Here is a 25,935-nt window from a genome sequence, read left to right as displayed (position 1 = left end):
GACCCCGCCCCTTTTCTAACTTCTAAGGCTGCCGGCGGCTGCACTGTATGTGCAGGTCCGTTCGGCAGTGATAATGTGCTGTCCCGCTGCTCTGATTGTGTTTAAAACACAATCAGAGTAGCCGGCAGCAAGCCCCTGCTAGGGGGGGCGATCGCCCCCCCCCCCCCCCCCCCCCCTGGATCCGCCACTGCACATAAGTTAAATACTGGCTGTTTTTTCATCTAGCACACAAATACCTAATAGCTTTATTATTACACTGAAATTTAAAGTTGATCTAGGACATGCCCTACCCCAAATATAAATCTGTCCCCACATTTTAAATTTACCTCCCCCTCCAATGCAACATGGTTTTGCCCAGGTGCAAATGTTACTCCTATTTTATGCTTAGCTCTCCTGACTCAGGCCCGGAGTCTCCACTGATGCGCATAATGTGTCCTAATGAGAAGCCTGTGATAGGGTCTCCTGTGTCTACTGTTTTCAACCAAGCCCATCCACCTAGGTAACATAAAACACTTAGTAAATCTGCCAAGTGAATTAGTAAAGCCTCTTAGTATATCTGCCATTATGTGCCATTCACTATATGAATATGAATACAAATCTTTCACGAACTTCAATCTTTCATCAACTTAACCACAATGGGTCATTAAGGAAAGTAAGGCAAAATAGGAGTAAATGTTCTCCGGGACAAACCATGCTACAATGCAAGAGGGGCAAATTAGTTTATTATTTTGCACATACGTCAAACATCAAAAGGTATACCCAACATTCTCACAACTACAGCTTTTATAGCATTTCAGTTATGCTGCCGCACTCCCACTCTCCTGTACACGTTTAAAAACCTAAAAATATAAGTTTCTTCATTATTAAGCGCTGAGGTCTTCCATGCCTTCAGCTTTTAGCGCCATCTGCAGTTTTTTTGACAGACTTACGTGTATGCATTACCATGTGGACCCCTGTGCTGGCTTTGTGCATCCACTTGGGGAAGTCAATGTTGTTTTCTTGCAGGGTGCATCTGTAAACAATAACTTCCAAATTTTCAACTGATTATTAGAGCCCATATACATACATAGAAAACACTTATCATCATTATTATTATTTAATAATATTGTCAATGATTTTAAAGGCATCACAGTGCTCCACGGCACTGGACAGTGGGGAAAATAGAGCATTCATAAAATAGAGACATGAAAGGTAGGCATAATAGAGGCATTTATGAAAACAAAACGTAGAGAGAGCCCTGCTTGTAAGATCTTTCAGTGAGAACAGGGCACAGCTGAGACAAGAGGGGTGAGTGGGCACCACCCTTGGGACAGCAGAAAGGGTGAACCAGTGTGAGTAGTGTAGATGGGAGCAGGGTAGACTTTAATAAAGGGGTGGGTTTTTACAGAGCGTTTAAAGATTTGAAGGTTGGGAGAGTATCATCATCATCATCATCACCATTTATTTATATAGCACCACTAATACCGCAGTGCTGTACAGAGAACTCACTCACATCAGTCCCTGATTAGGCCTAGTAGCGCCACAGGAGAAGTCTTGTAATGGGAGTGAGAGTTGGCTATCAGAGAGGAAACTTTTTCACTGCCATCTTCCAGAATAGGCACACACCCAGTATCATCCGCCAACGTGGGCCATGTAACTTCAGATATCTCGGTAAAAAGACCATTTTTGTCCTCTGATGGTCTGAGCCTTGAAGGTAGAAATGGACAACTAGAAAAGGTGTTGCAAAAGTTTAGTGCCTGAACACCTGGTCCCGGCAGCTGCTTGTCACCAACTCAGTCAGATCTAAGAGGGCATGAGGAAGAGTATTTTGAGATGAGATTTGAGATGTAAGAAAGGGTAGTGTTACTGCAGGATCTGTAGGTGAGGGTGAGTAATTTGAAGTGGATTCTGGAGGATATGAGGAGCCAGTGCATGAATTTGCAGAATGGAGCAGTGAGAGAAGAAGATCAGTCACATTGTGGCCGCTAGAGACGGGCATCCAGTGGAGGAGAGGGAGCCAAGAATGAACAGGGTCATGGAGGAGGCTGTGGGGTGAGACTATGAGATGAGCTCAGAGACGTCTTCCTCATTGTGGGTAGGCGGGATCTGGCACAAGGAGATATCCTTCTGAACAATGTCGATTTTGTCTTTGGAGTAGGTGACAAAATCATGGGTTGTAGGGGAGGTGGTGCAGGTGGGCAGAGAATCGAGTTGAAGGTGACAAAAAGGCACCAAGGGTTCTATTTGAGAAAGTAAGTTTGCTTGGCAAGTGCCAGGACAGTATTGTAAGGGGCATATTCAATTGTTTAATTTCCCTGCGGCGTTAAAAGTATTACCGTTATTACAGTAATACTAAGCCAAATTTCAGCTCGCAGCTCACTGAGCCGCAAGCTGAAATCCAGCGTGAAAAGTACCGTAATAACGGTATTTACGGGCACTATTATCGTAAGGACTCGTCGCGTTACTTTTGCCAGTAATGCCAACAATTGAATATGCCCCTTGGAGCGTTATTTCCTCCATTGGCATTTAGCATTAAAGGTGCAGGTAGTGGGGATAGGAATGATGTAGTATTATGTAGTCAAATAATGAGTAGGAGCAAGAAAAACAATTTGTTATGATTTGAAATTTGTTGGATTTTGCTGGAGTGTAGGATTCAGAATAATCCTAAACACCATCCTAAAAAAATACTAATTACATTAACAATAAGAAAATGGCACCAAAATTATCAGTTTTAAATTATAAGCCTCTCCATTTTTAATATTTATGCAAAAAACAGAAGTTCCACATAGCAGATAATAAAAAAAGAAAAACATTTGAACATAAGGGCCAAAACATGTCAATTGAGAAACGAAAAAAAAAGCAGTAAGTTAACCCATGGAAAGGAGATAGGCTGACCCAGCCAAGAATGTTGGAAGACTCAACTGCCCTGGAACTCTATGTCGATGCTGTTTTTATTTTTTATTTTTTAGAGAGAGAAATAGAGGAGAGAAAGAGGAGGGAGGGGAGGGGGGATGGGGGGAGAGGACCTGGTAAGAGCTTCTGAATAAAAGAGCCTTTTAAGCAGCGGGCATATTTGCTTGATGAAAGGAGTACCAAAAGTTCCACACCTTATTGAAATTTATAATTTTGTCATGGAGAAGGCTGGTGATGTATTCCATAGAGGCCATGTACCACACACGAGAGACTACACTTTGGAGGCTGGGTGAATGGAGGGACTTCCATTCCTTCGCTATCTGGAGGCGAGTAGCGGCACAGATGTGTTGAACAAGTCTATCTGCCTGCTTAGTTAGGCCTTTGACCCGGGAGCATAGCAGCATAACCATTGGGTCAGGTAACACCTCAACGTCTAAGATTCTTGTCGTTAGGTCAGCCACCTGGGACCACAAATTTGAAACACTAGGGCATGTCCACCATATGTGGTAGAATGAGCCCACCTCCCCACACCCTCTCCAACATGAGTCTGAGGTGCCAGGATATATTATATGAAGCTTTGAAGGCACTAGATACCATCTTGTATATACTTTAAATGTGTTTTCTCGTATTGAGGTGTTAATGGAGATTTTGGAGATTCTCACCCTTAGCCGGGACCATCCCTCCTGATCCAGAACTCTACCAGTATCCCGAAGCCATGCCGCCTCAAACGATTCCGCAGTGTCAGTTTTTGGTTCTAGGAAATTATGGTATACCAAAGATATTAGTCCTGGAGCTCCTGGCCTATACACACAGCTCCTCTCAAAAGGAGTAAGGCTACGTAGCTTAGAAGATCTACAGAGTGATTGAATAAAGCCTCGGATTTGAGTGTAAGCAAAATGTAAGGACGAAGGAAGGCCCTTTTTTTCTCTTAGATCCGGGAAAGTCCGGGGAGCAAAATCTCCCAAAATGTGAGTAAACTGAGTGATACCCGCCTCTTGCCAGGGGCGCGAGAATGACCGCATATTTCCTGCCGGAAAATCCGGATGATGCCACAATGGTGTAAGAGGAGAAGGAAATGAGGTGAGCTCCCACTTTCTATGGAGCTTGTCCCACAAGTTGAGTGTGAACTGTATGGAGGGGTGCGAATACACTGAGGCCGGCCTTTGAACTCTGGGGAGCCAGGGGAGAGAATTCAGGTTGTGATCTGGTGTATGTGAGTTCTCTAGGTCGACCCATCTCTTGATCCCCGGAGCAGACTGCCAGGAAATGATATGACTAAGGTTAACTGCATGATAGTAGCGCTCAAAGATCCCCCTGACTGAGTGGATTTAGCTAGGCAAGACCTTTTGAGTCTCGATTTTTTCCCTTGCCAGATAAATGTACCGCATGAAGATTGCAGGTTCGTTAGGAAAGTACCTGGGATTGGGATTGGTAAGGTCTGGAAAAGGTATAAGACTCTAGGCAGAACGTTCATTTTTATCACACTAATCCTACCAAACCAGGAGACAAAAAGCGAATCCCATTTGGCCAGGTCTCTTTTTATTGAATCAAATAAGGGGGTGTAGTTGGCGTGGAATAGTTGTTTGTATTCTTTTGTGATCTGAACCCCTAAATATCGTAGCACCTTTGGGTGCCATTGAAAATGGAACGAAGATTCGAGAATAGTTTTGGTGACAGTAGGGACTTGGAGTGAAAGGGCTTCCGATTTGGAGTTATTTATTTTATAGTTTGATAAGGATCCATATTCTTTAAGTTCTTTAAGAAGATTTGGGAGCGAAATAAGGGGGTTTGCGAGTGTTAATAATACGTCATCAGCGAATAAGGAAATTTTAAAATGGCGAGGACCAATTCGAATCCCTGATATGTCCGGGTTTCTTCTAATGGCGGCAGCTAAAGGTTCTATGCATAAAGCGTATAAGAGGGGGGACAAGGGACACCCCTGTCCAGTGCCATTACCTAGTGAAAAAGCCTGGGATAGGAGCCCATTCGTCAATACCGATGAGGTGGGGCGGTAATATAGGGCCTGGATGGCCGAAAGAAAGGCCCCGTTTAAACCGAAATGACTTAACGTGCTGAACATGAAAGGCCACGAGAGTCTATCAAAGGCCTTTTCGGCGTCTAATGCCAAAACCACTGACGGGATCTTATTCTGATTAATATGGGCAATAATGTCTATCGTACGTCTAGTGTTGTCTAAAGCCTGCCTGGTGGGGACAATACCTACCTGGTCTGGGAAGACCAGTGTTGGTAAATGGGCATTTAAACGATTCGCCAGAATTTTGGCGAAAAGTTTAATGTCAGCGTTGATTAGTGAAATAGGGCGATAGCCGGGGCAACAGGTTGGGTCCTTGTTAGGTTTAGGAATCACCACTATAGTGGAACGCATGGATTCCGCATAAAATTTACCCCCCGTCGTAATGTAATTAAACAGATGCGTCAAATGGGGGACCAGTTATTTGGAGAATGTTTTATAATAAAGCATCATAAAGCCATCAGGGCCGGGGGCTTTGGAGTTCTTCTGTGACTTTAGTGCCAGAATTACTTCTTCACTGGAGATAGCCTCGTTAAGAGTAGAAGCCTGGCGGGAGGATAGTGAAGGAAGAGAACAATTATCTAGGTAGGTATTGATGGCTTGAGGGGAGGCTTTAAGTGAAGTTTGGTCCTTATGAAGATTATACAGATTTTCATAATATTTGTGGAATGTTTCGTTTATGGTCCTAGGGTCATAAGATAGGTCCCCTTTTTTTGTTTCTTATTGAATTAATTATTTGGGAGCCCCGTTTGGCTCTCAATCTCCTGGCCAAAAGGGAAGCGGCCTTGTTGCCTTTTTCAAAAAATGTTTGATTAAGCCATCTAAGCTGGCGTTCCGCTCTCTCTGCGAGAATTGACTGAATTTCACCTCTAGTCTTTTGAATTTCCTTCAACACTGAATGGGAGCTAGACTCCTTATGTGTTGTTTCCAAATTTTTAAGTTGAAGAGTAAGTTTATCAAGCGTCTCATTACGTTCTTTTTTTCTGCGGGAGGCAAACTGAATGATATCCCCCCGTATGACTGCTATGTGGGCTTCCCATATAGTGGAGATCTGAATCTCTGGGTCTGAATTGATTTCAAAATATTTCGGGATAGAATCAGATATGAGATCTTTAAACCCAGGGAGTTTAAGAAGAGTCTCGTTCAATTTCCAGGAGGTTCTACCCCGAGGGTTCTGAAAAAAATCAACCGTTAACGATAATATAGAGTGGTCTGACCACGTGTTGGAAACTATATCAGCCCTAGTTATATGTTGGAAGATGTTTGAGCAACCCATAAACATATCAATCCGAGAATAGGTTTGGTGGGGAAAAGAGTAAAATGTGTAATCCCTCGATGAGGGATATAACGCTCGCCAGATATCAAATAGGCCAGCCTCAATCACTTGTTTTTGCAGATGTTTTGTATGTGAAGATGGGGGGGAGGAGTGCCTAGAAGCGGATCTGTCTAAGAGGGGGGACATAACGGTGTTAAAGTCACCCCCGAGTAAAAGCAGACCCTTACGGAAATTATGTAGTTCCGAGAAAAAGTGTGTGAAAAAAGCTGTCTGACCTGTATTTGGCGCATAAACGTTGGCAAAGGTTATATCTAGATGACCAATATTTTCCGTCAGGAAGAGAAACCGGCCCTCAGGGTCGTCCTTAACTGCTGACACGACAAACGGAACTGAACTGTGGAGAAGAATGGCAACACCATTCCTCTTTGTAGAATGAGAGGAATAATAGGCATCAGGGTATCTTCTTGAGGACAGGGAGGGATGGCCACCCGCCTTGAAATGAGTCTCCTGTAAAAAAATTATATCACCATTAAGTTTTCGTAACGTATGGAATAACATAGAGCGCTTTTGAGGTGTGTTTAACCCTTTAACTTTAAGGGAGAGTGTTGTAAGGGTCATGATCGATATTCTTAGAAGAAACACAAAGAATAAAGATGTTATCCCTCAAACTGAAGTACCAGGGGGGAGGGGTTGGGAGGTGGGGAACAGGGGGTGGAAAGGGAGGGGAAAGAAGAGTAAAGGAAAGAGGAGTTATGAAAGAAGAAAGGCAAGGGTGTAGGTTCAGGCCTCAATAGCAGAGGAGAGACCTACTAGGACAGTGCCTAAAAAGCTATATTAACTTAAAAAACAAGGCAAAGTTTGCCTATTCAGTTATCAGAACCAAGGCACAGAGGTCGGGAGTGCGTTTAAAATATAGACTACCAAGAATAAAAGAAAATACAAACAGAGCAAGTAAAGGCACAATATTACTTCACATCTCCTCTAACAGAGACATAGATTTACAAATCAAGGGGGTTGTAGCGAGGAGCTCTGGGCATCGCTACCCACGATCCTGTCAAGACAGAAGAGATGGAGCCTGCGGAGTAAGTCTTTTCCTTCGTTCGGTGTTCGGATCGACTCTTGACGGCCCTCAACTTCAATTATCAAACGAAAAGGGAAACCCCAGCGGTATTTGTATCCGTTTTCTCTAAGGATGCTGGTAACCTCCCTGAGGTCGCGTCTCTTGGCTATCGTTGAAGGGGCAAGATCTTGAAAAACTTGAATACGAGATCCTTCGTATAGAGTATAAGAAGAATTCCGAACTTCTTGGTAATAAGTTCCTTGGTCTTAAAGGATAGTAATCTCAATATCACATCACAAGGGGGTTTGGTATCTTTTGGGCGTGGTCTCAAGGCCCTATGAACCCGTTCGATCTGCATTGGGTGATTGGATAAGGCAGGGTCCAGAGAAGAGAAGAACCTACGCACATAGTCCTCCAGATCCTTAGGTTCCACTGATTCAGGGATGTTGCGTAATCTGAGGTTATTGCGACGTTCCCTGTTCTCCACATCCTCCAGCTTGTCCCTCATGAAATCGTTGTCCTTTAGCAGAAAATCTATATCTTTTGAGGCTTCATTTTGGAATGTAAGTGACGACTCCATCTTGTTTTCCAGAACCGAGGTTCTTTTAGAGATTGCAACCATTTCTGCTTTGAGATCGCCTATAGCCTTCTGAAGATCAACGGAAAAGGCGTTAGTGCGCTCCACAATTAAATTTCGTAATTCAGCAAAGTCCGCCTTGGTTGAGGGAGAAGCAGTGGTAGGAGGGTCTTGGTCGCTCTGGATCTCCGAGGGTGAGTTAGGAGAAGATGAAGTATGTGCTTTGTCCTGACGGGAGAAGTGCTGAGTTATCTCTCCTGGTGCGCCTCTGCGGCCTCTACCCGCAGATTTATTCATGTTGAGTGCAGAATTTCTGGGAAACTGTTTGCTAATGTTGAGTATGAGGCAGACGGGCGGGGAACAAACCCATGTGGATTAAGTGGACATAGTAAGTTGTGGAAAAGTTAAGTAGAGGGGTAGTATCTACCCTAGTGTCCCGCTGTTAGTTTTCTCTCTGGATGTTCTGGTGACCCTAATATGACTCCAGGAGAGCCTACCGACAGAACTTACTGTGAGGCTGGGGTGCGAAGTCCGCGGTCTGTTTAAAGGAATATTACAGTTTGTCCAGTGCGCCCCTGTCTGGCCAGAGAGCTAACTTCCACAGAACATACTTGAGGAATTTATATACTTGTAGACTTAGGGTGAATATTGTAGTAACGAAAGACCGCCACCAGGTGTCAGTGTTGCTACACCAGGAGATCTCTATCCAAATCTATTACAAGTTGAATCTAAGCAGAAGTGTTTCCACTGAATGAGGCCTGTTATTCATACTTGCCAACTCTCCCGGATTGTCCGGGAGACTCCCGCATTTTGCGAGAGTCTCCCGGACGAGTGTGGCAATCTCCCTGATAGGAAGGGGGAAAAATTTAGTTTAAACGCCGCGATTCACCCGGAATCGCAGCGTTTAGCCCCGCCCCCACTGTAAAATGACGCGATTTGCGTCATTCCGTCACGGGGGCGGGGCCAAAATGACGCGATTTCGCAGCCCCGCCCCCTACACGCCCACGTCCCAGCCGGCATCTCCCGGAAAAAGAAAAAAAAATGTTGGCAAGTATGCTGTTATTTAGCAGGTGATTCTTTCTTTCTGTAGGAGATCTGTATTACAGCCCTGCTATCTGTAGAGGACCAACCTCCCTCGGACAGGCAATATAGATTGGTGCAGACAACTTGTACCTTATTTGAGACCCCGTACTGTCAGCGGGGCTGGCATCAGCTCTTGTTGTATAGTGCAGTGTCCCGTGGTCCAGGAGCCACCTTTAAGACATCTTTTAAATGTCTTTTTACATTTGAAACAATAATAAAAGATAGCTTTATCCCACTATTGTGAATATTGTGGTTTACTATTGGGAACATTTTGAGGGCTTCCCATATTTACTTCAGATCAAGTATGCTAAAAGGCTCACTTAGGTAACAATCTATTCATTACCTCACAAAGCAATCCATTCTGGATTTATGGGCAGGTCTCAATAGTGACGTCCCAACTTGGTGATAAAAGGTGGATAAACATCAAGGGTCCGACTCACAAATGAATTGTTCATAATGTCTGATGTCAATACTTGATTCATATAAGCAATGCGAGAACTAAACTGGACAGTAGACCAGGCACTGCAGACAATGTCATCTCTACAAAATATTAGACAAAAGACAAGTGAGCCACTGGCTTCTTGTTCTTAAATCGGGAGTCAAGATCATCAGGTCTCTGAGCGTCATAACAAAACATGGACTCTACCCTAAGATTGCTTCATATTCAAGTGTGTGTATGTTAACTACATGCATGCTTTCATGTTCTCCAGAGCAACCTATGATAGGGTAATCCACTATCAACCATAATGTGTTGTACCTTCATTACATTCTATCTTATACTCATAGCTCTTTAATGGGGAACTAAAAAAGCCTATACCCATATCTAATATCAATATTTTATTTCAAATACAGGAGCAAGAAAACCCAACGTGCCAAAACCAAATCCAAACCCAACAAAGAAACCTCAGGCAAACCCAACAAAGAACCCTCAGCCAAACCCAACAAAGAACCCTCAGCCGCAACCAACAAAAAAACCTCAGCCGAAACCAACAAGAAAACCTCAGCCGCAACCAACAAGAAAACCTCAGCCGAAACCAACAAGAAAACCTCAGCTGAAACCAACAAGAAAACCTCAGCCAAAACCAACACCTGCAAAGAAACCTAAGCCAACAGATGCCCCAAGAAACCCAACAGTGCCAAAAAAATGTGACCCGGCTTTAAACTTTGATGCAGTCACCAGCATGAGAGGAGAATTACTGTTCTTCACGGATGGGTAATTCTATTACAGGAAACCATTTTTGTTGTAGCCTATATTTTTATTGTAAGTTTAACGTCCTATTCATACAAGAATAGTAAGCAGCACTACAAAATTAAGGCATACTTAGAAGGCAGAGGAAAAGAGAGGTCATCGCTATTTTTTAGTCAATGAACACGTGCCAGTGGGGGGGCAAGAAGTCTTGGCACCCAAGTCACACTAAACTTCTCTTGACTCTATCGACTCCCCATACAATGGCTACAGCCAGTAGTAGCAATATTAGAGAGACCCAAATGCTTGTGGTCAACTGACAAAATGTTGACCACCCATTCTCCAGCCCTGATGGGTACTGTACAATTTGTTTAAAACTAAACCTCAGTCTATGTACAAGAACAACTAATCCATAGTTCCACAAATCCTCAGAAGTTAACTGATAACCCCAAACATATCTCCATAAGATACAGCTTATTACATTTAGAACAGAAACTAACTTATTCTTAATAAAAGTCAGTTGCAAGACATGTTAAAAATATTTCTTTGTGTTCTACCAAGGATTTTTTGGAGAAAGAATTCAACAAAACGTGGCATTGAGACTTTCTCCATCGATGCCATATGGCCAAACTTGGGACGGATTGATGCTGCCTATGAAGTCCCAGAAAGAGACATCGTCTACCTGTTCAAAGGTGAGTTGTCCTTCATGTTATACTTCATGATACTTCATGTTCATTAATAAACAGCTTAATGCCAAAGACAGTCGTAGTGCTTAGTGTTTAGTGTAAAGTACCACAGTGTAATGAAGAGTATGGGAGATAAGCAAGGGCAAGTGGGCTTCACAGTGAGTTGTAAACAGAGCAATTTACCAAAGTTACGCTCTCAAGCTTTGTGATATGTTAGTATATGGAGGGAATTTACTCGTGAGAATAACACAGCCCATGCACTATTACCTAAATAGAAAAGCATAAACCGAATATATTACATTAAGCCAGCACTTCCCCTGGGCCCAGGTTCAGATACAGTCATTGTCACGGGCACTAGGAGTCTTTACCCAGGGATCACCAGGTGATAAGCTTACCAGAGCAGTATAGGTGGTAATATGGTACTCTGGTAGCGGGGTGATCACGGAACAGGAGACAGCTGATGATAGAGATGCTCGGGAAAGTCTATGACTAGCAGCACTGGTAATATATATGTAGTAATACACGAGGAACTGAATGGACAAAGGACACGTGAGGGTAGTCAGTGGTCTGCGGTAGCAAGTTGTACCACTGCTATAGTGAGGAGGAATGTCCAACAGAAACGAGGAGGTGATGAGAGTCAGCGGTCTGCGTTTAGCAAGTTGTACCACTGTCTAGGTGAAGGAATGGGATCCAGGTGAAGGTATCCGGGAAGTCAGTGGTCTGCGTTAGCAAGTTGTACCACTGCTATGTGAGAGGACACTGGAACAGGTGACACTGGAAACAGGAATCAGTGGTCTGCCTCTAGCAAGTTGTACCACTGAATATATATGTGAGGAGGAGCACGGAGAGAGACTGCAATACAGAGGATACACGGGCACCTTGAACTTGATCCACAATGACATGCACAATATAGTAATGACTGAACAGCACTGCAATAATACAAAGTCATAGAAACTATCCGGGCAAAAGATAACACAGTCAATGATGGCAAAAGTCTCAGCGGATAGTAAGCTCCAGAGGAGAACAACTCAGTCCAGCAAGATATGCAATACACCAGCACAGTCAATGAGAAGTATGCATACCGTGGTTCAGGAGCAGGCTGTCAGACAGGAGTGCAGAGATACCTGAACGGCTGGAGGCCGGCAGGATGCGAAGTCCCTGGAGGGTGAAGCGGTAATCAAGTAGGTGCAGCGCACAGGTAGGTAGACCAGCAGGGAAACAAATACTCAGGAAGCAGTAGTATGTAGAACTGGACTCCTGGAGGACCCTGAAGAGTAGCGATGGTCTAGATGAGATGAGAGCAGTGAGGCGCAGATCCGATGCAGACTGGCGAGTAGAAACCAGCAGGAACACTGAGAAGCACGGAGAGCGGATCAGCTGCTGCAGACACGAGTAGAACTGAGGAGTAGCAGCCAGCAGGACTCTGCAGGTACACGGAGGTAGCGGATAGCAACCAGCAGGTGCAGCCACGATGAAACACGGGAGAGTAGAGCTGAGCTGGAACTGTTGAGCACGGAGAGCAGCGGATAGGAATCAGTAGTAGCAGTCTCGAGGAAACACGGGAGAGTTGAGATGAGCTGAAGGCTGTAGCGCACAGGGGCAGCAGATAGGAATCAGCCAAACAGTCACGATGAAACACGGGAGAGTTGAAGTGGTCTGAAGACTGTAGTGCACGGAGGCAGCGGATAGGAATCAGCTAACAGTCACGATGAAACACAGCAGAGTTGAAGTGGTCTGAAGACTGTAGTGCACGGAGGCAGCGGATAGGAATCAGCTAACAGTCACGATGAAACACAGGAGAGTTGAAGTGGTCTGGAAACCACAGGAGTAGAAGTGGTCTGGAAACCACAGGAATCAGCAGCGCTGAATACACGAGGAAACACAGGAACACCTTCAGAGGCTCATGGGGAATGAGACTCCAAGATCAGGCAACGAGGAGTGGACAGCAGGTGCTTTAAATAGGGAGTGTTGCCTGATCAGCCAATTAAGTTAAAGGAACAGGTACTGAAGGTTTTGAAAGGGCTGCGCATGCGCAGACCCTCAGGATGGTGGACAGCCACGGTTCCTAAACACACGGGAAGAAGCACTCACAGTCTGGTGAGTGACAGTACCCCCCCTTTTAAAGGTGGGCACAGAACGCCTGGAACCGGGCTTGTCCGGATTTTTGGAATAAAACTTCTTAAGAAGAGCTGGGGCGTTGAGATCTTCAGCTTTGATCCATGAACGCTCCTCAGGACCAAAACCCTTCCAATGAACGAGGAAACGGAGAACTCCACACGAAATTTTTGCATCCAATACATGAGTAATCTCGAAATCTTCCTCCTGATGAACTTGAACTGGCTGAGGTGCTGAAGGAGGAGCCGAGAAACGGTTGATGATGAGAGGTTTGTGCAAGGACACATGGAAGGCATTGGAAATACGAAGGTTCTTAGGAAGTAGAAGTTTGAAACAAACTGGATTTATCACTTGAATGATCCTATATGGACCAATAAAACGGGGAGCGAATTTCATAGATGGGACCTTCAAACGAATATTTTTGGTAGATAACCACACACGATCTCCAATTTTCAGTGGTGGAATAGCCCGCCTCTTCTTATCTGCGAAAGACTTATATTTGGCAGATGTCTTCTTTAAACAGGTTTTGACCTGAGACCAAATATTTTTGAAGGTCTGACAAACAGTCTCTACAGCAGGAACTTGGGTGGGAGGGAGGGCAGGAAATTCCGGAAAAGACGGATGGTGACCGTAAACCACAAAGAATGGAGTTTTGGACGATGACTCATGGTACATGTTGTTATGAGCGAATTCAGCCCAAGGAAGCAATTCTACCCAGTTGTCTTGATTGGCTGATGAGAACATCCTTATAAAGGTCTCGAGATCTTGATTGACCCGTTCCGTTTGTCCGTTTGATTGCGGATGGTAAGAAGATGAGAGTGCTAATCGTATGCCCAAGGATTTACAAAGGGCCCGCCAGAATCTGGAAACGAATTGTACTCCTCTATCTGACACAATCTCAGACGGACATCCATGAATACGAAAGATTTCCTTAACGAAATGTTCAGCCAGAGTAGACGAGGAAGGCAAACCAGACAAAGGGACAAAATGAGCCATCTTCGAAAATCTGTCTACCACTACCCAAATAGTATTACAATTTTTACTAGATGGCAGATCAGTAACAAAGTCCATACTAATATGGGTCCAGGGCTTGGACGGAATGGGTAGTGGTTGCAGCAACCCCGCTGGAGTTCTGCGGGAGGATTTAAACTGAGAACACAATTCACAAGAAGCAACAAACTCTTTGACGTCTCTCCTCATCGAGGGCCACCAGTAACTTCGAGAGAGAATCTCAAAGGTCTTGCGTTCACCAGCATGTCCAGAAAAACGAGAAGAATGGAACCACGAAAGGATTTTCCTCCTAAGAGTAGGAGGCACGAGGGTCTTCCCAAATGGTATCACTTTAGTGGAAGAAGCAGCCAGCGAGATACATTTGGGGTCTAGTATAGAATGGTTGGAAACCTCTTCAACGTCAGAGGACGTCACAAAAGCTCGAGATAGAGCGTCAGCTTTCTTGTTCTTGGCAGCTGGTTTGAAGGTTATGATTAATTCGAAACGGGAAAAGAAAAGAGACCATCTTGCTTGACGAGGATTCAAGCATTGGGCAGACTGTAGGTATGACAAGTTCTTATGATCCGTGAAAATCGTCACAGGGTGACGAGCTCCCTCCAATAAGTATCTCCACTCCTCTAATGCAACTTTGATAGCCAGCAACTCCTTGTCCCCGATAGTGTAATTTTTCTCCGCAGGCAGGAGACCCCGAGAGTAAAAGGCTCAAGGATGGAATTTTTGTTGCTCCGAGCTTTGGTAGAGAATGGCTCCTAAGCCCACATTAGAGGCATCTACTTCTAGGAAGAAGGGAAGTGTCACATCAGGCTGTCGAAGAATGGGAGCAGAGGAGAAGGACTCTTTAAGAAATTGAAAGGCTTGGAGGGCCTCGGATGACCATTGCTTAGTATTGGCCCCTTTACGAGTCAGGGCCACAATAGGAGATGCAATGGACGAGAAGTCTTGAATGAAGTGTCTATAGTAATTTTCAAAACCTAGAAAACACTGGATAGCACGAAGAGTAGTTGGCTGGGGCCAATGTAATACAGCATTCACCTTTCCTGGATCCATTTTCAGGCCAACTCCGGAAACAATATACCCCAAAAATGGAATCTGGGGCAACTCGAATGAACATTTTTCTAGTTTGCAGAATAATGAATTTTTCCGGAGTCTGGAAAGGACCTCTGCCACATGTTGGTGATGAGAAGGCAGGTCCTGTGAAAAGATCAATATGTCGTCCAGGTAGACAACGACACATACATATAACAAGTCCCGAAAGATCTCATTAACGAAGCCCTGGAAAACAGCGGGGGCATTACACAACCCGAAAGGCATTACTAGATATTCATAATGCCCATCTCTGGTGTTGAACGCTGTCTTCCATTTGTCACCGGGCCGGATTCTAATTAAATTATAGGCACCACGAAGATCCAACTTGGTAAAGATCCGAGCTCCCTTGATGCGATCAAATAACTCAGTGATCAACGGAATGGGATACCGATTTTTAATAGTAATGGCATTGAGTCCACGAAAATCTATGCAGGGGCGTAGTGATCCATCCTTCTTTTTTACGAAGAAGAACCCGGCTCCAGCGGGAGAGGTGGAAGGTCGAATAAACCCTCGCTGGAGATTCTCCTGGATGTAATCAGATGTAGCTTGAGTTTCAGGTAACGAAAGTGGATAGACCCGACCCCTAGGAGGAGTCTTGCCAGGTAGAAGATCGATCGGACAATCCCATGAACGATGAGGAGGAAGACGTTCAGACTGAGCTTTATCAAAAACATCGGCAAATGAAGCATACTGAGGAGGGAGTCCCGGTGAGGAAGATGAGATGGAAGATTGCTGTATTTTAAGAGGAATGACTTGAGAAAGACAACGATGATGACATTCAGCTCCCCAAGACGTAACTTGAGGAGTGCGCCAGTCAATCTGGGGAGAATGACATTGAAGCCATGGAAGGCCTAAGACAATCGGACTTGTCGTAACAGGAAGAATTAAAAACGAAATCTCTTCATGGTGTAGCACACCAATCTGAAGCGTTACTGGAGACGTACTCTGGGTGATGAGACCATTGATGAGACGTGATCCATCTATAGCAGTCACAGTAATCGGTGTTTTCAAAGTAATCACTGGTAGGGACCATTGATTCACTAGGGATTTAGAAATGAAATTTCCTGCTGCTCCAGAATCAATCAGTGCTTGAGACTCAAAGGATTTGGTAGCAAAGGAAATCGTAACATCAAAAGCGCAGACTTTTAATTTCGTAGAAGATGGAGAGGACTCCAGGGGCCCTAACTTCACCTCTCCAGAACTAGTTAGGGCCTGGCATTTCCCGATTTCTTAGGGCAAGAACTGAGCATATGTGTGGAATCAGCACAATAGATACAAAGTCTATTCTTTACTCTTCGGTTCCTCTCCTCTGAAGTTAATTTGGAACGTCCTATCTCCATGGGAATCACAGAAGGTGAAGCTGGACGAAATTGAGGGGTTGAGCGAAGAGGTGCTTTCACTGAAGTTGTTTTCTCAGATTCTCTTTCACGAAACCTCATGTCTACACGATGGCAAAGAGAGATCAAATCTTCTAATGACGTAGGAAGCTCTTGGGTAGTCAGTGCATCTTTAATTTTATCTGAAGTTCAGAGGCTAATATCCTAAATTGAATGACGTACTGGCCTACTGTATGAGAACCCTGACGTAAACGAAGAATGCTGGAAGCAGCGGAGGTCACACGACCTGGTTCATCGAACACTCTTCGGAACATAGAAATGAATTTGGCACTATCTTGTAATACAGGATCGTTTCTCTCCCACAGAGGGGAGGCCCAAGCCAGAGCTTGTCCAGAAAACAATGAGATAAGATAGGCCACTCTGGAACGATGGGTAGAAAAATTTTGAGGTTGGAGCTCAAAATGAACTGAGCATTGGTTGAGAAAACCCCTACAAGTTTTGGGGTCTCCATCGTACTTTGACGGAGTAGGCAGGTGAAGCGTGGAAGCCGTAGACACCTGGGATGGCACTGGGGAAACGAAGGAAAGCACAGGAGCTTCAACATTAGCTGTAACGGTCTGTCCAGATGTTCCTTGGGAGGCTAACGACTGGTAACATTGAAGTAACAGCTGTTGGCGAGCATCCTGTTGCTCCACACGGGTGACCAGATGCTGCAGCATCTCTTTGGCTGTAGGTTCCGTATCTGGGTCTGTCATGGCCTGATCTTACTGTCACGGGCACTAGGAGTCTTTACCCAGGGATCACCAGGTGATAAGCTTACCAGAGCAGTATAGGTGGTAATATGGTACTCTGGTAGCGGGGTGATCACGGAACAGGAGACAGCTGATGATAGAGATGCTCGGGAAAGTCTATGACTAGCAGCACTGGTAATATATATGTAGTAATACACGAGGAACTGAATGGACAAAGGACACGTGAGGGTAGTCAGTGGTCTGCGGTAGCAAGTTGTACCACTGCTATAGTGAGGAGGAATGTCCAACAGAAACGAGGAGGTGATGAGAGTCAGCGGTCTGCGTTTAGCAAGTTGTACCGCTGTCTAGGTGAAGGAATGGGATCCAGGTGAAGGTATCCGGGAAGTCAGTGGTCTGCGTTAGCAAGTTGTACCACTGCTATGTGAGAGGACACTGGAACAGGTGACACTGGAAACAGGAATCAGTGGTCTGCCTCTAGCAAGTTGTACCACTGAATATATATGTGAGGAGGAGCACGGGGAGAGACTGCAATACAGAGTATACACGGGCACCTTGAACTTGATCCACAATGACATGCACAATATAGTAATGACTGAACAACACTGCAATAATACAAAGTCATAGAAACTATCCGGGCAAAAGATAACACAGTCAATGATGGCAAAAGTCTCAGCGGATAGTAAGCTCCAGAGGAGAACAACTCAGTCCAGCAAGATATGCAATACACCAGCACAGTCAATGAGAAGTATGCATACCGTGGTTCAGGAGCAGGCTGTCAGACAGGAGTGCAGAGATACCTGAACGGCTGGAGGCCGGCAGGATGCGAAGTCCTTGGAGGGTGAAGCGGTAATCAAGTAGGTGCAGCGCACAGGTAGGTAGACCAGCAGGGAAACAAATACTCAGGAAGCAGTAGTATGTAGAACTGGACTCCTGGAGGACCCTGAAGAGTAGCGATGGTCTAGATGAGATGAGAGCAGTGAGGCGCAGATCCGATGCAGACTGGCGAGTAGAAACCAGCAGGAACACTGAGAAGCACGGAGAGCGGATCAGCTGCTGCAGACACGAGTAGAACTGAGGAGTAGCAGCCAGCAGGACTCTGCAGGTACACGGAGGTAGCGGATAGCAACCAGCAGGTGCAGCCACGATGAAACACGGGAGAGTAGAGCTGAGCTGGAACTGTTGAGCACGGAGAGCAGCGGATAGGAATCAGTAGTAGCAGTCTCGAGGAAACACGGGAGAGTTGAGATGAGCTGAAGGCTGTAGCGCACAGGGGCAGCAGATAGGAATCAGCCAAACAGTCACGATGAAACACGGGAGAGTTGAAGTGGTCTGAGGACTGTAGTGCACGGAGGCAGCGGATAGGAATCAGCTAACAGTCACGATGAAACACGGGAGAGTTGAAGTGGTCTGAAGACTGTAGTGCACGGAGGCAGCGGATAGGAATCAGCTAACAGTCACGATGAAACACAGCAGAGTTGAAGTGGTCTGAAGACTGTAGTGCACGGAGGCAGCGGATAGGAATCAGCTAACAGTCACGATGAAACACAGGAGAGTTGAAGTGGTCTGGAAACCACAGGAGTAGAAGTGGTCTGGAAACCACAGGAATCAGCAGCGCTGAATACACGAGGAAACACAGGAACACCTTCAGAGGCTCATGGGGAATGAGACTCCAAGATCAGGCAACGAGGAGTGGACAGCAGGTGCTTTAAATAGGGAGTGTTGCCTGATCAGCCAATTAAGTTAAAGGAACAGGTACTGAAGGTTTTGAAAGGGCTGCGCATGCGCAGACCCTCAGGATGGTGGACGGCCACAGTTCCTAAACACACGGGAAGAAGCACTCACAGTCTGGTGAGTGACAGTCATGTTATCTGTTGTCAGGAAGAGAGGAAAAACTAACAGGCCCAGGGAGCTTATATGCAGTTTCAGTTAACAAAAAAACACTGATGATGTCACTATGTACACAGATAACACTCAGTTAACATTTATTGGTCCAGGGTTAACGATGTTCCAGTTGTCTGCTGGTCATAGATCAGTTCATTTGATCTTTTCCAAGGGTGGCGGGCAACTGTCGCCTACATGTTGTTATGGACATTTCAGAAATAATCCAAAAACAAAGTCTCTTCAGAATATTCTCAATTTATTATGTATGCGCAATACAGACCATTCAATTCAAAGAGAACAATGGTCATTTCATATAACTTTTGCAAGCGCAAAACTAATACGTAGTCAAAGCATCATATAAGACTTTAGACCAATAATATCACTCCATATATCAGGGTCTCTCAACATCTCCCACCATCCCCCAGATATAGGCATAAATCCAAGTAGACCTTGCCATATCTTATCAGGCGTTAACTTACTGTACCACAGCTTCCCTGTTCCCTGATATTATCAACGGAGGGCACATTTCATTTTAAAAACATTACGCTATGCATTATACTTTAGACAAGTTTCTCCACACACCTTAAGCAACACTGTGTGAATAACAGAAAAACAACTTAATTTGTCAATATATATATATATATATATATATATATATATATATATATATATATGCACTGTAGCTTATTTAACTCTTACACACCCTATTATTTTTATAAACAGCTTTAATTCAACTTCCATTTTTTGTGAATTGATTATCCATATCAATGTCTTCCCGAATAACCAGTTCAAACTGAACCATAAACAAAGTACTTTTGAGTATCAATCTTATATTGTTCATAACTTGCGATCGCTAGATGCAATCGCTACTCTGTTCCAACCGGGTTAATGCTGGTGAAATAAGCTTTAATATGAGACCATTATCTCTTTACCTTTTAGGGGACCTGAACCATAAATACCTTTACTATAGTATTATCTATGTATAAATAATCTCTAATACATTTTACTAATAAATAAATGTGGAGTGTGATTGTAATAAATGTGTACTATTTACAAGTGTAAGTGGGAATGTAAATGTGTGTGGTATTAAGCCGTGCGATTGCGTCATTACACATGGCGCACTAATCGCAATCACACAGTAAAACAATGTTAATTAATTTAATTTACTTCACCCAATTATTTCACTTTCACACATGTTTGTGCAGTAAGAAGATGACCAAGGGCCTGATTCATTAAGGATCTTAACTTGAGAAACTTCTTATTTCAGTCTCCTGGACAAAACCATGTTACAATGCAAGGGGTGCAAATTAGTTTTCTGTTTTGCACATAAGTTAAACACTGACTGTTTTTTCATGTATCACACAAATACTTGATAGTTTATTTGTACACTGAAATTTAAAGTTGATATTTGTGTGCTACATGAAAAAACAGTCAGTATTTAACTTATGTGCAAAACAGGATACTAATTTGCACCCCTTGCATTGTAACATGGTTTTGTCGGGGAGACTGAAATAAGAAATTTCTCAAGTTAAGATCCTTAATGAATCAGGCCCCAAGTGTATAGGGCAAATAGGTGTTATGTGCAACTATCTTCCAACTTCATTTATGAAAATGCCCAATAATGATCGATTTTAATCAGGCATCAGGATAATTTTCAGGCCATACACACTGTAATATTAGGTCGGTAGCTGCGATAAGCGTAAAGCCAAAGAAAATAAACAGATCTGCCTGGAAGACAATTCTTCTGAAAGTGGAGTTCACCTTTGACTAATTTGTGATTTGCTTGTGTTTGTCTTGTACAGGCCGACAGTACTGGGCTACGAGAGGATTCAGCATGCTCCTGGGATATCCCAGAGACATCTCCAGTTTTGGATTTCCAAGTTCTGTTAATAAAATAGATGCTGCAGTGTATCTTAAAGAAGAAAAGAAAGCAATATTCTTTGTGAAAGACAAGTACTGGAGGTCAGTGGATTTATGCAAATAGAATATCTTAAAATGTCTCTGCAACTTCATTAATTTGTTGTGTATTGATAGGTTTTGTCATCAATACTAGATCACTCACAAAACTGTTGCCTCCACAAGAGGTCATTTTGGAATTGCAAAAAAGGCAGATGAGAAAGATAAGAAGTGCGCACCCGTCAACGGGAGGAGATGTAAGGAGTGAGGGCATTCCTTGCAAATTAGGGAGTAGGCACACGTGTGCCTAGATTTCTGGAGCAGTGCAAAATGTCCCCAAAGTCCTCTTACTCTCATTATTCATTTAAACCATAAATAAGGCTAATGGGCCTGATTCATTAAGGAAAGTTAAGTAAAAAAAAATTGAGTAGTCTCCTGGACAAAACCATGTTACAATGCAAGGGGTGCAAATTAGTTTTTTATTTTGCACATAAGTTATGTACTGGCTGTTTTTTCATGTAGCACACAAATATCAACTTTTAATTTCAGTGTACAAATAAGCTCTCAAGTATTTGTGTGCTACATGAGAAAACTGACAGTATTTAACTTATGTGCAAAATAAAAAACTAATTTGCACCCCTACATCATCATCATCATCATCATCATCATCATAAGGTAGTACTAGGATGGACTTTAAAGCAACTTTTTACTCTTTACATCATGAACACTTCCAGTCAAACCCAGAAAGCTGTGCATCCCGTTATTAGTGAGGTCAGCAAACGTGTGTCCACAACCTGTGACGGCTGTCTGGGACAGTGGACATTGGGTGCCGCAAAATGTACCGTTAAAAATTACAATGTCTTTTATAATACACTCTGTTTGAATATAAACTTTTTACAATAATTCCGGAAACTGAATGACGAGGTCCGAGCATACAAACTACCGTAGGCATAACAAAAACAGCGGTGTAGGAGAATTCACTTAAGTTAAAGGATATTTATGCCAATATGAGATAATAATAATAAAGATAATGATAATAAATATAATAATAGATAATAAAGATAATAATAATAATAATAATAATAATAATAATAATAATAATAATAATAATAATAATAATAATAAAGATAATAATAAAGTTATGGCATACCTGCCTACTTTTTCATACCCCCACTCCAAGGGGGAGAAATGAAAATAAGAGATGAGCATGTCCTGATTACATCATTTGCATAATCAAGTGGAGGAACAAGGCCCTTGGAGATGATAATTCTGTTATCACACACCTAGCCGATCGGTGTTCACTGAGGTGAGCAAGATCTGAAGATGCAATTTGTGAAATCACAGCAACCCCCCCCCCCCTTCACAAGCAGGTAAATGTCTGATATCTCTCAGCAGTCTGGGAGGTCTCGCCCTAATTCTACAGTCATTCCAGGAGAGTATCACCCTGATTCTCCAGTCATTCCAGGAGAGTATCGCCCTGATTCTCCAGTCATTCCAGGAGAGTTTCGCCCTGATTCTCCAGTCATTCCAAGAGAGTATCGCCATGATTCTCCAGTCATTCCAAGAGAGTATCGCCATGATTCTCCAGTCATTCCAGGAGAGTATCGCCATGATTCTCCAGTCATTCCAGTAGAGTATCGCCCTGATTCTCCAGTCATTCCAGGAGAGTATCTCCCTGATTCTCCAGTCATTCCAGGAGAGTATCGCCCTGATTCTCCAGTCATTCCAGGAGAGTATCGCCATGATTCTCCAGTCATTCCAGGAGAGTATCTCCCTGATTCTCCAGTCATTCCAGTAGAGTATCGCCCTGATTCTCCAGTCATTCCAGGAGAGTATCACCCTGATTCTCCAGTCATTCCAGTAGAGTATCGCCATGATTCTCCAGTCATTCCAGGAGAGTATCGCCCTGATTCTCCAGTCACTCCAGTAGAGTATCGCCCTGATTCTCCAGTCATTCCAGTAGAGTATCGCCCTGATTCTCCAGTCATTCCAGTAGAGTATCGCCCTGACTCTCCAGTTATTCCAGGAGAGTATCGCCCTGATTCTCCAGTCATTCCAGGAGAGTATCGCCATGATTCTCCAGTCATTCCAGTAGAGTATCACCCTGATTCGCCAGTCATTCGAGGAGAGTATCACCCTGATTCTCCAGTCATTCCAGTAGAGTATCGCCATGATTCTCCAGTCATTCCAGGAGAGTATCGCCCTGATTCTCCATTCATTCCAGGAGAGTATCGCCCTGATTCTCCAGTCATTCCAGTAGAGTATCGCCCTGATTCTCCAGTCATTCCAGGAGAGTATCACCATGATTCTCCAGTCATTCCAGTAGAGTATCACCCTGATTCGCCAGTCATTCCAGGAGAGTATCGCCATGATTCTCCAGTCACTCCAGGAGAGTATCGCCATGATTCTCCAGTCATTCCAGTAGAGTATCACCCTGATTCGCCAGTCATTCCAGGAGAGTATCGCCATGATTCTCCAGTCATTCCAGGAGAGTATCGCCCTGATTCTCCAGTCATTCCAGGAGAGTATCGCCCTGATTCTCCAGTCATTCCAGGAGAGTATCGCCCTGATTCTCCAGTCATTCCAGGAGAGTATCGCCCTGATTCTCCAGTCATTCCAGGAGAGTATCGCCATGATTCTCCAGTCATTCCAGTAGAGTATCGCTATGATTCTCCAGTCATTCCAGTAGAGTATCGCCATGATTCTCCAGTCATTCCATGAGAGTATCGCCCTGATTCTCCAGTCATTCCAGGAGAGTATCGCCCTGATTCTCCAGTCCTTCCAGGAGAGTATCGCCCTGATTCTCCAGTCATTCCAGGAGAGTATCGCCCTGATTCTCCAGTCATTCCAGGAGAGTATCGCCCTGATTCTCCAGTCATTCCAGGAGAGTATCGCCCCGATTCTCCAGTCATTCCAGTAGAGTATTGCCATGATTCTCCAGTCATTCCAGGAGAGTATCGCCCTGATTCTCCAGTCATTCCAGGAGAGTATAGCCCTGATTCTCCAGTCATTCCAGGAGAGTATCACCCTGATTCTTCAGTCATTCCAGGAGAGTATCACCCTGATTCTCCAGTCATTCCAGGAGAGTATTGCCATCATTCTCCAGTCATTCCAGGAGAGTATTGCCCTGATTCTCCAGTCATTCCAGTAGAGTATCGGCCTGATTCTCCAGTCATTCCAAGAGAGTATTGCCCTGATTCTCCAGTCATTCCAGGAGAGTATCGCCCTGATTCTCCAGTCATTCCAGGAGAGTATCACCCTGATTCTCCAGTCATTCCAGTAGAGTATCGCCATGATTCTCCAGTCATTCCAGGAGAGTATCGCCCTGATTCTCCAGTCATTCCAGGAGAGTATCGCCCTGATTCTCCAGTCATTCCAAGAGAGTATTGCCCTGATTCTCCAGTCATTCCAAGAGAGTATCGCCCTGATTCTACAGTCATTCCAGGAGAGTTGGCATCTATGTTTTATGGTCCCTTTAGTATCTGTACATGATAAACGCATGCATGTCTATCTTTTGTGTTCCTAAGCAAAATTAAAATTATAAAACAATGATTATATCCACACTTGATAACCTATTGTAAATTATTTAGAATGTTATATTTTAATATCTACATTTCTTATTCAGCAATGATCATGTACGTTATAAAATGGACCCCAAATCACCAAAAAAGATAACAAAGGGCTTTCCTGGAATTGGGAGGAACGTAGAGGCAGCTTTCCAGAATGATGGTAAGTTTGTGTGACTTGTGAAATAATCGTAAGGAAATATCTAATAGTGGTTTATATATGCAATATTGTAGATATATCTATATATACTGTGAATAATTTACATGCAATGGTCATACTATTTTAAAACTCAATTCCCGACCATGGTCTTATCTGTGTGGAGTTTGTATATTCTCCCCGTGTTTGCGTGGCTTTCCTCCGGGTGCTCCGGTTTCCTCCCACACTGCAAAAAAAACATACTAGTAGGCTAATTGGCTGCTATTAAATTGACCTTAGTCTCATGCGGTCTGTGTATAAGTATGTTAGGGAATTTGGACTGTAAGCTCCTATGGGGCAGGGACAGATGTGAGTGCGTTCTCTATACAGCGCTGCGGAATTAGTGGCGCTATATAAATAGCTGCTGATGATGAAGAACTATAAAAACAGTTAAGTTCTACTTTAAAAGGGTTGGTCTTTTGTGTTTATTGGTTGATTGAGAGACACTTGGAAGTAATGGGGCACTTCGCGCCAAATAGAAAGACATTTGATTGGTCATGAACCATAGCCAATCAATCATAGTCCCTCCTCCTCGCCAGTTGAAATGTCCTTGTTAACTATGTTACATCCCTGTGTGCTCCACAAAGCATATTGTTGGAGTTTGAATGAAGCATTTTGCTGCAACCATAGGTTCACGCAGCATTTTTTTACCTGGTCCTTGTATTTTAAAGCAAATTGTTGATGGCTAAAGGGACAATCATAAACAAGGTTTAAAAGAACATTGTGCAATATAAATGATCGTATTAATTATTCTAATTCTCTGTGTATGTCTCAGACTACCTGTACTTCTCTGATGGAGCCTACCAGATTGAATATAACCCCAGGAGGAAACGAACTCTTCGCAATCTCCCTAATTATCACTGGTTGAACTGCGTCTGAAGAGCCTCTGCTGATTCATTATGACATATTGAATACGACTCCAGCTTATTACATAATCAAACATATTTGTAAATAGAAAATAAAACTATTTTCAATTTTATTAAATACATTTATATGTGTGATATACAGCATAGGACCAAATGTAGTTTTTATCTAATCATGGGTTCCATCCTTTCAATATACATAGTATGTATCCCCTACTGTAAATGATAGTTATGACTATATAAAAGCACAAGACATTTTAAAGGGAGTTGACTAAGGTCTTATAACCACTTGTGTTTGATTTGCACTTTAAAACACATTTGAAATGCTGTTGTTAACTGGCATTTTGACCTACATTCAGGAGCATATTGGAAGATACTGCACTTGAATCAGGGGCGGATCTAGAAAAATGCTGTACCCGGGGCGATTTAGGGGGGGGGGG

At 43.7% G+C, this 25,935-nt stretch overlaps 1 protein-coding gene across 1 annotated transcript in view; it reads left to right on the top strand.

Moving 5' to 3' along the window:
* Positions 1-25,616, top strand: part of LOC142140844 (stromelysin-1-like) — a 36,403-nt gene extending 10,787 nt beyond the window's left edge. The window contains exons 6-10 of the mRNA XM_075198793.1: positions 9,773-10,133; positions 10,668-10,798; positions 20,777-20,936; positions 24,496-24,599; positions 25,408-25,616. Coding sequence (XP_075054894.1) covers positions 9,773-10,133; positions 10,668-10,798; positions 20,777-20,936; positions 24,496-24,599; positions 25,408-25,511 — 860 coding nt within the window. The 3' untranslated portion in view covers positions 25,512-25,616. The remainder of the gene's footprint in view (positions 1-9,772; positions 10,134-10,667; positions 10,799-20,776; positions 20,937-24,495; positions 24,600-25,407) is intronic.
* Positions 25,617-25,935: the final 319 nt, after the last annotated feature.

The sequence above is a fragment of the Mixophyes fleayi genome, chromosome 2 (genome assembly GCF_038048845.1).
Source record: "Mixophyes fleayi isolate aMixFle1 chromosome 2, aMixFle1.hap1, whole genome shotgun sequence".
NCBI classification, from domain to species: domain Eukaryota; kingdom Metazoa; phylum Chordata; class Amphibia; order Anura; family Limnodynastidae; genus Mixophyes; species Mixophyes fleayi.
The sequence above is the reverse complement of the archived record's forward strand: the minus strand, read 5'-3'. Positions and strand labels throughout refer to the sequence as shown.